The 15,607-nt window shown below is 29.5% G+C and overlaps 1 protein-coding gene across 1 annotated transcript in view; it reads right to left on the minus strand.

Annotated features, from left to right (window-relative positions):
- LOC126835401 (AT-rich interactive domain-containing protein 3B-like) overlaps positions 1 to 15,607 on the minus strand; it is a 58,880-nt gene that overhangs the window by 17,444 nt on the left and 25,829 nt on the right. Inside the window, exon 4 of the mRNA XM_050567971.1 lies at positions 9,334 to 9,406. Within this exon, the coding sequence (XP_050423928.1) occupies positions 9,334 to 9,406 (73 nt within the window). The remainder of the gene's footprint in view (positions 1 to 9,333; positions 9,407 to 15,607) is intronic.

The raw sequence follows: 15,607 nt of genomic DNA on the forward strand, positions 1-15,607 counted from the left end.
CGAAGGTTCTGGGCTATAAGCAATTCCTTCCATGCAAATAAATTCTAAGGGACATTAGAATGAGTGCACATGAAATCAATGGTTAGGGCCTAGTTTAAGTCGCTTAAGTATGCAACATGTTAATGCACAATTGAATAGAACCCATTATTTAGTGTAATCCAACGAGTATATTTTATTAATGCGTGTACTATTAATGATGAATTGGGCATACATAGTCTTATTTAATATATTTGTTGAAACTGAATGTTGCAGCCGTCGTCTGGATTGTTTCCCGTTAGTTTTCTGCATCCCCGACGACCGCGGTGCCATTCATATGTGGCGGGGGTGGTAACAACCCCGCGGTCGTCGCTCTGTATACCCCGAATAGGGGCGAATACACACATGTCCTGCACGGGATTTTATATCGCGCCCTAGACACAGGAGTTAATTATACGCGAGCACATATTAATATTATAAAAGAGGGTTCCCGAATATCGGTCTGTCTGGCTTGTATTTTGCACTTTAATGCTACACACACACTCTTGCACGTATAGAAATGTCCCGAAATCTGTTGGCCATGTGTTGTCATTTCCACATGTATGCCATACGATACCACGACGGTGGCTGTTGCGGATTTTTATAATAATAATTATAACATAAAATATAATACATTATAAGTATAACATAGAAAAATGAGGGGAGTGGTGAAATCCAAGGCCGTGGCCACGATTAAGTGTATAATATATAAGAATAATAGTGATACAACTGTTCAGACTAGAAAATACAAATAACCGTTTTCAAAACAAAAATATATTATTGTCATTAAGATATTTCAAATTGTTCAACGCGATATATTTGTCTTCTGTATGAAAAATAGATTTTCGGTTAAACTCGGAAGTTAGAATGGTAAATAAATGACACTTTTTAAAAGAGTGCGTTTGTTGTATAACTATTGATGTACTAATGATATTGTTCTGTTTAATTATTCAAATGAGAATGGCCAACTTAAAGAAGACGACTGGTCGATGACTAGTTTCGAATGAGCATTGCCCGAGGAACGTACAATGTGTCATTATTATTATTTTAATACCCACCCCGTTTTACCGGGGGTATAAGTTTTAAACATAACGGTTCCTTATGTTAACGCAAAACATCTATGACAATGCATAGTGGAATTGAGTGTAGACGTTTACACATTGAAGTGTAGTGATAAATAATTTTATCACTTTCTTTCTCGAGTGCAATAACAAAACATAACTTATTATCAAAAACGAATCTGATTGTTTTGAATCGTCACATAATATATTTTTACAACTCGGTTGCCGTGCGTTTCATTTACTACACAGTCGTCGACGTACAGTTGGGTAATAAAATATATAATATATTTATTACTTTTTATTCAAAGTGTACTGTTCAAGTACTGTATAGAATACAGAAAAGCGCAATAGATATTATATATATTTTATATCATGGGGTTTAATTTGCATACGCTTTCATCATAATTTTTTCACTCACAATTTAACCGGATATGATTTTTTTTTTTTTTTAATGCGTTGTTATTTTATTGACAGTCTTGTACGGATCTAGTAAGGAAAAAAATCAAACATTACAATCTTATACCATCATTATTATTATTATTTAGTTAGATTCGCGTTATTATAATGTAACGACAGCGTTTTCAGAGAGTTGTTTAGTATACAGTTTCCTGATGTAACTTAATTTTATTAGGCTGAGCACTGAACATTTTTACTACCTACTTGCTTATAATTGAAATACACAGAAGACCACCACGAACCGCTGGGGAATAAAACATTCCATTCAGGTCATATAGGCCGGAAGGTATACTTTTGCGAACCACTTAATCGGCGGCGGTCCGATGATATTTTTATGGGTAATCGTCGAGTTCATAAAACCACGAGTTTTAATCACACACAAAGACGACCCGAGCTTAACCGATACCTCAAACGCTATATACAAGTCGTATAAAATATTATATTATATATTATATTTTTTTTATTATTATTAAAATCGACTGTTAAAAAAAAGTATTATAATATTTTATATGCGCGCGCAAAGAAGTTATTTGAAATATGATTTTTTTTTATGGATAAATATGCCGGTGATGCGGGTCAGAGACGCATAACAATATAATATTCTTTGACCCTGAATAATTTAAAGAAATTTATATTATATGTTTCTCTATGTCTCTCTCCGTCCGAGCACAAAGAAACATCACAACATCTTAACAACGCGCGTCGTTGAGCTTAATATGTTCAACCATACCGATTTATATTTTTTTATATGCGTATTCGATCAAACTTTAATGTCAAAATTCTAAAAAAAAACTTGCAATAAATATATTACTATACAATTTTTGTTATAAATATAAAAATCTACAAGTTTACAAACTCATATTTTACTGAATTAAGTTTATCTATACACTCATTATTAAATTTAAAAAATCAAACTTTTGAAATGACATGAATTTCGACTCATATCAGTGCACCAAATATATGACAAAAAAAAATATGGTATTCAGTCAAATTAAAAATTTATTACTAACTAAAAATTATCCACTTATACATTTTCAACATAAGTCTATTTCTTATTAAAAAATATATTAAACATTAAATTGGCCGTTTCGCTTCAGAACGTCTTTCACAACGTTAGCAATTTATTTTTCGCATTTATAAAAGTTTAACGGATTTATACATTTTTACAGAAAGAAATCTTCAAGTAAAGATTCAATCATTTTGTAGCTTTATACGATAGCGTATATGTATATTATTATTTTTTATATATTTTTCTTTAAGCCGTGCCCCTCGAAGAATATGTTTATACATCTTATGATTGTATTATATTTTTATAACAATAAAATATACTCATTGCTATAAAATATATAATTTATTATTTATAATATTGTTAATACCATCAGAAAAACACTATATTATTATTATGAGCGTATAGGATACATAATAAAAATAATATGAACGTGAGCGTTACAAATTTTTCGATATTGTTTTTTTTTTTTTTTTAGCTCATATTGTATTAAACGGACGTGACGAACGCAAAACAATGTACACACACGTCGCCACCGTTTATCAAGCGTAAACGTTATTCTTAATAATCTCTATATGCATAAATTCACATACATATTGGACATACGTCGCCATTTTGTCGGTTGTAAAAATGAAAAATGCATTTGTTTTTATTTCTCGAAAATATATTTTTGTTTTATTTATTATTCGTATCGTTAACACTACTTAAGCACACACGAGATAATCCAGTCATTAATATACCCGGACACGGCTCTTTTGAATATATTTTGTTTTGCAAAACTTAAGTTTCCTCGAAATGTACACTCCTCGTTACTTATCCGCCTTATTGTTATTATTATTATTACTATTATTGTGTTACGACCATTACTGCATACAATTATATTACTATCGTATCCGATACTGTTCATACTGTGATGTGATGTGTACACACTGTAAATTAGTCACGCATGACTGTGTAGTACATTTTATTTTAACCAAATAACCGCTGTATACGTTGTAAATTATAATTAATTATTGTACAATGATAACTTATAACAAATTGATTTGTAAAAAATGCATGACGTACCTACTATAGTTATTAAACATTAATAGTTAGAATATAATATTACAATATTCACATTATTCTAATTTATTAGAATTGTAAGGATTTCTCTCAGTTGAGTATTAGTCTGATCACTTCATTAATTTATAATATATCCATGGCGTTTGTTTGTTTTCCTTCCTGTCTTCTCCTTAATAACGGTATTTACTACATTAATTAAAGTCATTCAAATATTTGTAGCTATGTTTTTAGTTAATAAATTATTATCCATAAAAAGACAACAGTTACAGGCTAAATGTATAATTATTTTAATGAATTTCTAAACAATTAATGAATTATTTAAAATTATATTGTTATCGTTAAAAAAATACACTTTTTTACACGTGTCGGTGTCGTGGCAGTGTCTATGCGATTTCAAAAGTTAGTCAGTATAATTAAGCATTTTATGTTGTTGCGTTATTGTTCGTTAGATTTTCTAAAACAAAAAAGCATACACCAAAATATACATTTCAAATTTGTGTTTTAATTTTAATTTATAGCTTTTTATTTAATTTTTAAATAAAATGCAAGACGAACGGCACGTGTGCATAATAATACATGCATTTCCGTTAATTATCATCCAAAACAAATTAGCTTTATAATTATTTTGTGTGTTTTTTTGAAATAATATATTCTCTTTTGATTTGTCACTGAGCTCGTCGGCCACGTGACATTTCTAACGACTATCGTTCATATAGTTATAATTACTATTATTTTTTAAATAATATTTATTGTATTATAGTATGTATACGCTACACACACAAAACATACGTGTCGCTTTAATTGTACTAATAAACCGAAAAATACAAATGTACATATACATGCTTGCATGTGCTGGTAGCTATTCCAAAACACAGTCATTAGGAAACATTTGTCGTTATTTAATTATTGTTCTACTTGCATATCCGTTAAAAATATAGTATAACAATAATTTATTGTACGTCAGTCGATGTAGATTGTAATAATATTATGTCCAAAAAAGAACGATACTACTCAAGAGTCTTTTGGAGTAGGATTTAAGTTGAAAAGTTAAATTCAAACGTTTAACATAGGTTTAAGATTTGTTGGAGATCAAAAGGAGCTTTGAATTTTAAAAACCTTAAAACTTCTAATAGTACTACATTTATTTTATTTCAACACATCTCTCAGTAAAAAATAAATGTAGGTATTTTGAAAAACACTAATTTTAAGTTCTGAGGTTTTTAGTAGAGGGTGCCCTGATCTCCGCCAGTGGGTTTAAGTTATTTATACATTTTTCAAGTCCGGTGTAAGTAACATAAAATGTACACACTTTTATAATATAAATATTATTATATTATGAAAAAATATATATTTTTACGCTTTATTACAATTAACGGATAGGTAAACATATTGTCATCGTATCTTTTTTAAGTTGTATGAAGTTGTAGAATTATGATTTATGCATTATGTAGTATTCAACAAAATGAGAATAATAATACCTAAAAGTACATTTCGCGGTCCAATAGTTTTTTGTCTCTCGTTGCACTCGCTTTCAATGTTATCGTTCGTTAATTTTCCATTGATACATTTTAATAATTGTTTTTACGAAATATTATTGTTCATGTTCAGAGGTCTATTGTAAATATTAAAATACAGTATCCTTGAATCGATTAACAAAAACTAAACAATACTATCTAAAAAAAAAAACGATATTTTACCGTTGTATAAGTACAAATAGCATTTTTTTTGAAAAAAAAAACAACTCTAGTCGTTGTATTCGAATTGTATTCAATGATACAATTTAATAACATATTATCTACTCAAGGGTGAGAGACATAAATCATTTTGACTTGCCGCATGTGTGTAACGATTCCAACGTTGTATTTACGTCACCAGGTTTACACAGTACAGTTTGTGTTGACTACCCCTTAAACGTTTTATCACAGTTCATTTCCTTCCATACCGAATAATTTATATCGGTATTACTGAACAAGAACAGACGTGAACGATATTTTCAACTAAAACTATCTACAATCAATAATATTAGACGGGTACTTTGTAATAGGTCTACCTAAAATATACCTCTAACAGACTTATTTGAATGTATAGTGAGTTTATAGTTACTATTTGCATCATAGGTTAGTGATAGATCTACACATAATTATTGTGAAAACCAGAACAGAATGTCTAGATTATTGATGACATTTATCGAATATAGAATTTAAGAGTATAATATTTAAAACAAATGATTTACCAAATTATGTACCTGGCTCACTAAATTTTTTTATAAAATGGTTAAGCCATATAATTATTGTTAAATAATTATTAAAACACAATCAATATTTGGTTTCAACATCCTACCAAGGCCAAAGTAGGCAAATAAAAATCAGCGGCCATGTATCCTTAAATACATTTATTATATTGATTTCGATAATAAATGTTTTGTCGTTTGCAACAACATGTATAATGTTTCATACACAAATTCCAACAGTTTTCAAGTACAGAAATTAATAGCGTTGTCGTTAAACTCATTTGCGGATAACGAACATTATATTTTTAATGCAAATCGGTTTTAAATTATCCGTTTAATTTTGGTGTAATATAAATTATAGCGTTTCAAATCCATTTTATGGTTTTATCGTTCGCCAAGTTTTTTGATGTCGCGTGAACTTTGATTATAATAATACACTCTTGCACATTATTGAGAAATTCCTAACGATTTGAAATTATTATTTTCGTCATGCGACCAAGGTTACATATTAATACACAGCGAGTGCTGCTGATTGCACTGTACTTATTAACTCAAATAAAATATTTATTTGATTTTTGTAAACATTAACTGTAATTTGAATTTTCTCGAAAGATGTGACTGCCTATCCGAGGTTTTTGCCAAAACTACTATATTATAAAATAGATAAATAATTATTTATTAAAAAAATTAAAGGCAATAATAATTCAAGCGTACGTTTGAAATGGGAGACATTTAAATTTTGAAAGTTAATAATATGTGTACTTATGCAAATTAATACCTCACAAAAAGAATAAATCATTTTTATACATAATACATAATATATAATATAATATACCTATACATAATCGACTCTCTATTATAAAAATAGAAAAAATAAATTGTCACTCTAGTGTTGAGTAAGAAAATACAATTATTCTTTGTTAATATTATATGCATAGTGATGTGATGGTGGTTTTTACTTCATTCATTTTTATACACCTTATTGCCCTTTGCCTATAGACGCTATACTACACTGGTATAGTCAAGCGTGAAATATAGAAACTCAACGATGGATCCACTTAATCGATTTCCATCAATTACACATTAGGCAATACTATAATAATAATAAAAAACAAAAAGGTGATAGTTTCAACTTATGTGAACCGTCTACGACCCCTTCCAGCGCATGACGTAAAACATTGACATTTGTTATTGCATGTTAGAAAATTTGAAATGGACACATAAACGGATGTCATACGGTTTGTTTATTAATATGCTAATTTATTGTAATATTTGGTTATTGGAAAAGCTTATCTAACACGCGCCGCCACATTGAAAAAAAATACACTAAAGTTCTCAAAACGTAAAAAACGTTTTTCGTAAAAACAATCTAATGGAAATTAAAATATTGAATACATAACCTATTGGTATTCGCACTCATTGTCACGTACGAAAATAACAACAATTGATTTTTCAAAGTGGGGCTACACATAAAAGACATGATTTTTTTTTTAAATATTTTGGGTTGATGTTCGAACCAGAAAGGGAATAACGGAATATACGTGCACAATAATAATATGAAACCACGCGGTTTATTATGTTCATAGCCGTCATAAATTGGTAAATAATTTTCATGATGCATTCAAACATCTATTGGAATAATACAACACACGTTTCAGAAAAATCGATATTTCATGACGCTTGATGTTTGGTTTTTATTTGCCTATAAAATTGTATTATGTATGTTTTTTATAATAAGCTTATATAATGTTGCTATATATGTATATGCATTTCTATTTATTAACGTTTCCTTTTGACCTTTTATAAGTTTTAACGACGCCGCGCATCAAACAACGTAAATACATCCTATATATGCCACTGTATGAAAACAAAAATAAAATTACACATATCAAATATAAAATTATTTGTATGCATTATATCAGCTGATAATAGAACATATAGATGCGACTACACATTGTCACGAGAAATTCCGAAAAGTCAATACCATCGTGAATGTCTTCCTGGTATACTTAATATCAAAAAATCTATTTAGAAAAATTGAATCGAATAAATTTTATTTAAATACAATTTGTAGCTTAGTTATAATTTTTGATAATTTATACTAAGATTAAATTAGATACCATGTCTCGCCTTTTTTGACATTAGGTTTTAATCTTTGAATTAAAAAAAGTATGAGGTACATTATAACTCGTACACCTTCATGTTGGAATTTTGAGAAAAAAATGGTTTCCAATAATTGTACTATAATTAGTAGCAATAATTTTTCAGAAATTGTACCCTACTGGAACACCTCCAAAAGGCTTTTTTTAATTTTGGGCGCTTGCGTAGCTTTAACAGGTGGATGTTTTGCTTGTATTGCCTTTACCGGCTGACTATCTGAGTTTTTTTTTATAGATAAATAATAATTCTTAGTAATCATTATGATAAATCACAATTAATTAAACTATCGTAGCACACCCTGTAGACAGCCACACCATACGGTGTTTCATGTTTTTCGAATAATAATTAATACATTATGCGCTTTTAATCATACTTCGAAAAATCCATATAAATTATTCTTCTATTTCTCATACCCAATGGCAATGCATTCCAGTGCGTTTAAACGTTGTAATATATATATATATATATATATATATATATATATATATATATATATATATATATATATATATATTGCTGCCGTTGAGTTTTTATGGTGTATATAATATTATAAATTAATGTTTAATGCGCCGGGAGCGAATAATTATCGAATGAGTATTGGGCATGCACGATAATTAAGCATAATCGATGAAAACCCACATAATCTAATAACAAACCGTCTGATGAATAATTTTTATAACAATTAACATGAAAACGTTCGGTGGCCGTTGCATATTCGACAACAACTATTTCATAAAACAAGAAAATATGAAATACAAGTATATAGTGATACAGTCACATATCGGATCTTATACCGGTTTGTTTCCATTGCACGCCTTTGATGGGAAAATGACTTTATTTATGTTGTTGATTATAATCAATACCAACGAATGAATATTGTGTAAATAATAGTGACGTTCCAATGGAACAATATTTATTTCTAATAAAACTAAAATTCATTACCATAATATTTTTATACTAAAGAAATCTACTAAGCTTTATTAAAAAATGTTTTATTTGCACTCGATATAAGAGGGTTGATCCAAAATATGCATCGCGCCATGTAAATTTCACGGTAATAATTAATTTTGATTGTAATAGTATAAAAATACTATTTCATAAAATTATTGTGAAGACCTCAATCGGTTAATTATCTTACATTATGTGTTCGTATTTTATTTAACAATGACCATGTTAACGCATAATCGATGGGTAATATATTAATTTATTTGTTACGGACTTACTAGTCGTAAATAACTAGCTAATTGTTATCATGACCGTTATACTATGTTTTTACACGTGGACATGTTGACAGACAACGGTAGTGTGATTACGGCCAATAGTAAAAGAGTTTTTTTACTCACCTTGTTCTTGCATAAAACTGAACAGCGAATCCAGAAAACTGCGCCTATCCGATTCATTGCCAGCCGAGTAAAGCTAAAACATAACACAATTACATTACATTAGGAAAGATTGAAGAAGATGTCAATTTTACATTAAGTGGAAGAACGATAGTTTTGTGTATTGTTAGCGTTGACAACACAAAATGACTACCTATCTAGATCAAAAAAGACAAATCTCACTTTTTGTAACTTTTGGGATTTTAAAAACTCAAAACAAAAAAAACTTGTTAGGATTTGTGAAATGTCGTTAATCGTCTATACTCTATTATAATAATATAAGAAATAGTTATAAAATGGTACAATATTTTATACTTTTTCGTGGTCTTTGTGTGGGGGGGGGGGAGTGTGAAAAATACACAAACAATACTGATGGGATAAATAGAAGCTGTCGCAATAAACGCGGTCAGAGCTGTTCAAGAATATAATACAGATGATTTAGTGTCCGTTGTGTTAGTGTGCCGCCAACAAGCCAAGATATAGCTCTGGTAATTAGTTATAAACAGTTAGGCACAACGGGAGGCTCTCAATAGCTATAGAATTAGCGATGTTAAGCGAAACATTATATTACTAAATCCTCAATGTATATTAGTACCTATCTGCTTGCTGGGACAAAAAAAATACTGCTGTGTTTGGTTGTCTAATTTGTTTACTATGAGCATAAACTACATTATAAACGCCAAGAATGAGTACAGAGATACTATATTCAACGACGGTAGAAGGCAAGTTGTTATTATTATGTATACAAACACTAGCGGCAGCATAATATAATATAATAGTTTAATACAGCCAACAACTAAAATATGTACTTGTAATATCGCAGACAGCAGAAATATAAAATTAATATTTCAAAAATATCGTGAAAATGTTTTTAAAAACTTTTTTCTCCATCGACAGTGAAAACAAATTTAGTAACATTTTGAAATTACTTTATTTTGTGCTATTTGAAGTTTTATAATATTTAAAAAAAACAATTATATGAAAACTCTATTATTGATTTTCGTTTGCAAGATTTGTTCGTGTCTTTATTTTTTTTTTAGTTGGCTACTTAATAATTATTGTTACATTTTTAATTACTTCTACTTTAATGAAATATAGCTTATATATACGGGTTGAACCATTCAACGTTACACACTAATTTTCTCGGAAAAAAATTACAATTTTCGAGTTTTACTTTTTGAAAACAATTTCGTTCGTGTTGTTTTAACATATTATAAAATTACTAAACGTAAATTGAAATGTATATGTTTAATTAACTTTTTAAAATAAGAATAATTTGCTGAACATTTTTGACTGGTCGATCAATTTATAACCAAATTTGAATAATTACTTTTAAATTTAGGTAAGGCAATTTTTTAAGTGTGCTCGATATTGAATTTTAACATTCAAACTGTTATCGACTTAAAACGAAACATTTAGTTTAACTATTCAATTAACTGTTGAAGCATATTATGTGTGTTCATAACGTTTGTTCGTCGCTTGTATAATAATATCTAGGTACAATATAAATTAATATATTTGTTCTATTTGTTGATTTCAATTTGTCTATAATTTATGTAGGTGTTATAAGATTAGTTACAGATTTCGAAATTTTAACGATTGTTTTGATATAATATATATATGGACATGTTCGTCAAATCCCAAATACGTTACCAACAACTACGCTTGAGAAACTCGACTGGGTCTGTTATACATGTTCGATTACAATTGTTTTGTGGACTAAATTCTACTGGTTAACTACCTATTCCAAGGCAAATAGGTATAACCGAACAGAAATCAATTATCAAAAAACGCGACTGGCTAGAGTTCTCATTATCAAAACAGTGTCAAAGAAATTTCATAAAAGACACGCACCCTTGTCCGGCAGACATACATTTGTCTCGTGTGAACTTATAGACAAAAACCCATAAATCTCTTTGCGCACACAGGGTGGAGTGTCAGGCCGTCGACATTCAATTATATGACTCAATTAAAAACTAACGAATAAAACCTATTGGTGGTAGGGTTCCACCCGTCTACTACTCAAACCTCGCCAATGCTGGATGTACACTATTTCCCTAAACAGAGCGAGGGACGTGCTACTAAAATGTACCTATCATAATAATATAAGCTCACGCCGTTGCCGCCACAAACAGGGTGTTAACATGCAATTTACGCACCACAAATAATACTATTTTTGTTTAAAAAAAAAAAAAATTACTATCACAACAACCAGTAGCATGATTTTATGTTATACTTTATAGTTATTACAATTATATTTAGTTTGGCATACACTGTGCACTGTCAAATAATATTTTGGTCACGATTCTACATACATTTAATTATCCACATATTATATAGTGCCTACAATAATGTAGCAACTATTAAAAATCAATTTTTCTTTTCAAAATTAACACGTGCATCGAAATTGCCAAAATAGTTAAAAATATAATTATATAGTTGACTTGAAGTTGGGCTGGGGTTTTATTTTTAAGTCGAGTATCAATTTTGGTTCCGGCATAACTTATTTATATACTTAAATTATTCGACCAGCATCACGCACAGTTGGGATAAAATCTGTTACTAAAACACAATATGTTATATACATATTATTATAAACAGAAAAATATTGATGGAATCCTGTCAATCCGGTATTAATCGTGTACTTTTATAAATAATTATGTTCATTAATCGTCTTATACAAGTGTATCAAGTTTATAATAATACCACTAGTCTCGAGATAATAATAATAATATTATAACTTCAATCGCACGCAATACAAAGAAAAAAATAATAACAACAAACATAATATGCCGTGTTCTTTCAATTCCATTGCACATCACGGTATAGAAACCATCTGGAGGCCAGTTCATATAGTAATAATTGAAGCGAAAATCAATTTATGATGTTTCAAAAAAATTAAAAAAATTAAAAAAATTGTTGAATCTATAAAAAAAATATACATTTATTTCAAAATAATATATTAGCGTCAGGCCCGTATTAACATAAATTCATGCCAAGGGCAACTTTATGATTTTATATCAATCACCCCCCCCCCCCCAAATAAAAAATTAGCTAAGTGATTTTTACCAAAAAAAAAAAAAAATGTATATTTATATATTAAAATTCTTGCAAAAATATTATTACATAATTTACACGAATAGCACAGTATATAAGGAGCCTTTGTTGTTATTTAATGTCGCTAAACTTATGGAACGCCGTAAAAATCGTGGTAATTATTTACAAGTATACTGTATAATACAATATAATATAAAACAAATAAGTGTAATATATTTTATTTACTTTATGTTCAAATTGAACGCGTTTAATGACCGTTTCATATGTGAACACGCTTCGTAATCAATGTTAGGGCCCGAAGTATTAAAGTTTATTATTCTCACTATAAAATTTGTCTCCTTTTATAACGACATTAATAACAATTGAGTTTTACCGCTCGGCCGCCACTGTTTCCGTTTGTCGTATAATACCTAGAGTATCTACATAATACAACGCTATATAGTATATCAATATATTATAATGAGTCAATAAGTTGTAAATAATTACAGTATATAACGTTGATCATAGCGTACAAATCATACTGTAAATCACCTGGTTTCCACCAGATAAGACTGTAAATCTAGTCCATATTTTTTTGAAAATCTGTTAAAACTTAGTCGTTAAAACGTCAATAAAATTTTGCCAAAATTTATGAATTTTGAACCAAAAAATTTTTATAATTACCATTTAGACATGTACGGATGACAAACAAAATTTGTTTGAAAAACATTTTTTTTTTAAGAAAATAATGTGCACAAATTTTTGGGCTTTTAACGAAATTACTATGTTTTGTAGACTTCCAATTATATAAGTCGATGGTGTGCGTGCGCAGGACGAATCACAGATGCATATTTTATAATTATTGTACAAACATGACGTTTAAAATTGATAACTCTAAATAAGTTATCACCCCAAGTATTCTAATTGAACTTGACGTGGCCTCAGACAACAAAAATTCGGAACCTCTTAAATATTATGTACCTAATGCTGAACATTACTATATTTTTCAATAATAAGTCTTTATAAGGTCTATGTCATAGATAAATATTCATTATCCCCATTATATATATATATATATATATATATGAAACGGAAAAAAACCAACTTATCTTTTGTGTATACTTATTACTTATTAGAAAAGACAATAATATGTTTTGTTTACCTATTTGCTGTAAACGTTTTATGATTTTTTTTTTTACTGAAGCCTTTTATATTGAATTCAGAATTTGGTAGACCTCAAGATCCTACAAACTAATGTAGGTATATAATATTACAGCTAACATTAAGGTTTTTGTCCATTCCATTGTAAATAATAATCACCTTATGTACTCGGCTTTCGTTCCGACAGAATAATACTTATTACCGTTTCCACGTAAATGCATAGCGTGCGTCCGCCACCGTGTGCCACTAAAATCATTATTATTATATTTATATCAAGTAGCTATATCATTATAACGTCGGGCTCGGTACGCGATCATCACGCCAACTATCTCGTGCACGTGCTTTTTTCCCCTGAACCCTTAGACGGGGTTAGGTTTTTCATAAGCTGACATTTGAGTATTGTCGACCTTTCTAGCCGGGAATATATTAATACCTAGCCGGTTAATAGTATAATTCAAAATTATATCAGACAAATCAGTCCTGTTAAATACACAGACAAAATTAACAAATCCAGTAGAGTCGAATATCATATAAAGTGTGTACGTGCGATTTGATTAAACAGAAGAGAGTGAAAGAATAATCATAACGGGCTTGCGGGATATTCGGATATAACCGTTTTGGTTGATAAATCCATTTGGACGGATTGCACAACGTAAGTGTTAACAATTTCACACTACTCTGTTTGCACTCCCACGCGCGTTTACATCATAAGTCATGGTAATATTATTGTTAATATTACGGTTATTTAATCATCTTTATTCTATAAATCATAAAAACAGCGACGTCCGCATTTGCCCGCTTTCCAAAAATTAATCCTTCCAGCTGTGCACATAAGAAGGAAAACAATAACATGTTAAATTTTAAGACATAAGACTCGTGTACTGACGTCTGACATAGTACAGATATAATATATCACTATGACGGCCTACCAGTTTTCTATCTAAATTATTGGACCGATTTCGATGTAAACTAAATTTAAGTTGGAGGATACAAAAATTAAAAACACCCCAATTAAGTCATACTTTTTGTATATAAATTATGTTTAGTGTTTAGGGAACACAAAACCGTTCTGAGATTGATATTTTTGAGTGAATTATAATATTATATTAGCTTCCCTACTAAGTCGATAGGTTTTTATTAGTGCTTAAACATAAAAATGTTAGTACATTTATATTTTTGATTGTTTTAATATTATTTTAAATGACACCAAAAGCGTTAGAGAATAATATTCTGGTAGCTATTGTAAAATGCATAGGTATGTTTATGACAGCTTCACGGGTCACCAGTTGAAACAGCTTTTTGATTGCCTATGATATTGATGTATACAACATAGTAATATATTAGGTAAGTACCTAATATAATGTCAAAATGACAAAAAAGGACTTATACCCTTTTCCACGAATATCGTTGAATTAGTGTCCCGAGTGTTCTAATTTGCACGCACAGTCACTGCTATAAGCAACCAAACGCATGTGACTAGTTGTAGGTACCTGTTGCATTAGATTCATTAGGTTTTTTCTAGTTTTTGTTGCTGTCTGAACTATTTTTTAGCACTTCATACAAACATCGCTTTATATATTCTCATATTAAACAGCGACGCTAAATAACTTTCAAGCGTCGTTGTCGTTGTGACTATAAAAGCTGTCAGTAGAAGTAGTAATGGGCTTCTATATATAAAAATAAAGAACCCGTGTTAATTTTACTAAACATTTTTAAAGAATTAAAATATGCAATTAAATAATTACACGATTTTCAGAAAAAATGCTGTCCACAAGCAAGTGATGGTAAACGCAAAGGAAGATATTACCCAAATGGTGAGTATACATAAAGAGCGTTGGAAAAACGCAATCCACGTCGGAATGAGTGGAAACAAAATGGTAATAGAAGCCATGGGTCACTTTGGCATGTAGAGCTCTAGTCAACTGTAATATAGAAATAAAGATGGTATAACACTTCAAATTTAGCAAACTATCTCTATTGCATTTTAGTGTGCGTCACTGTAAAACATGTTTTTATTATTGAATTTTAAGCTTTTGTGTCG

The sequence above is a fragment of the Adelges cooleyi genome, unplaced genomic scaffold, assembly GCF_023614345.1.
Source record: "Adelges cooleyi isolate 19-005CV unplaced genomic scaffold, UGA_ACOO_1.1 ACOO_flye_CR_arks_rails_tigmint_CR_PRNA_23, whole genome shotgun sequence".
NCBI classification, from domain to species: domain Eukaryota; kingdom Metazoa; phylum Arthropoda; class Insecta; order Hemiptera; family Adelgidae; genus Adelges; species Adelges cooleyi.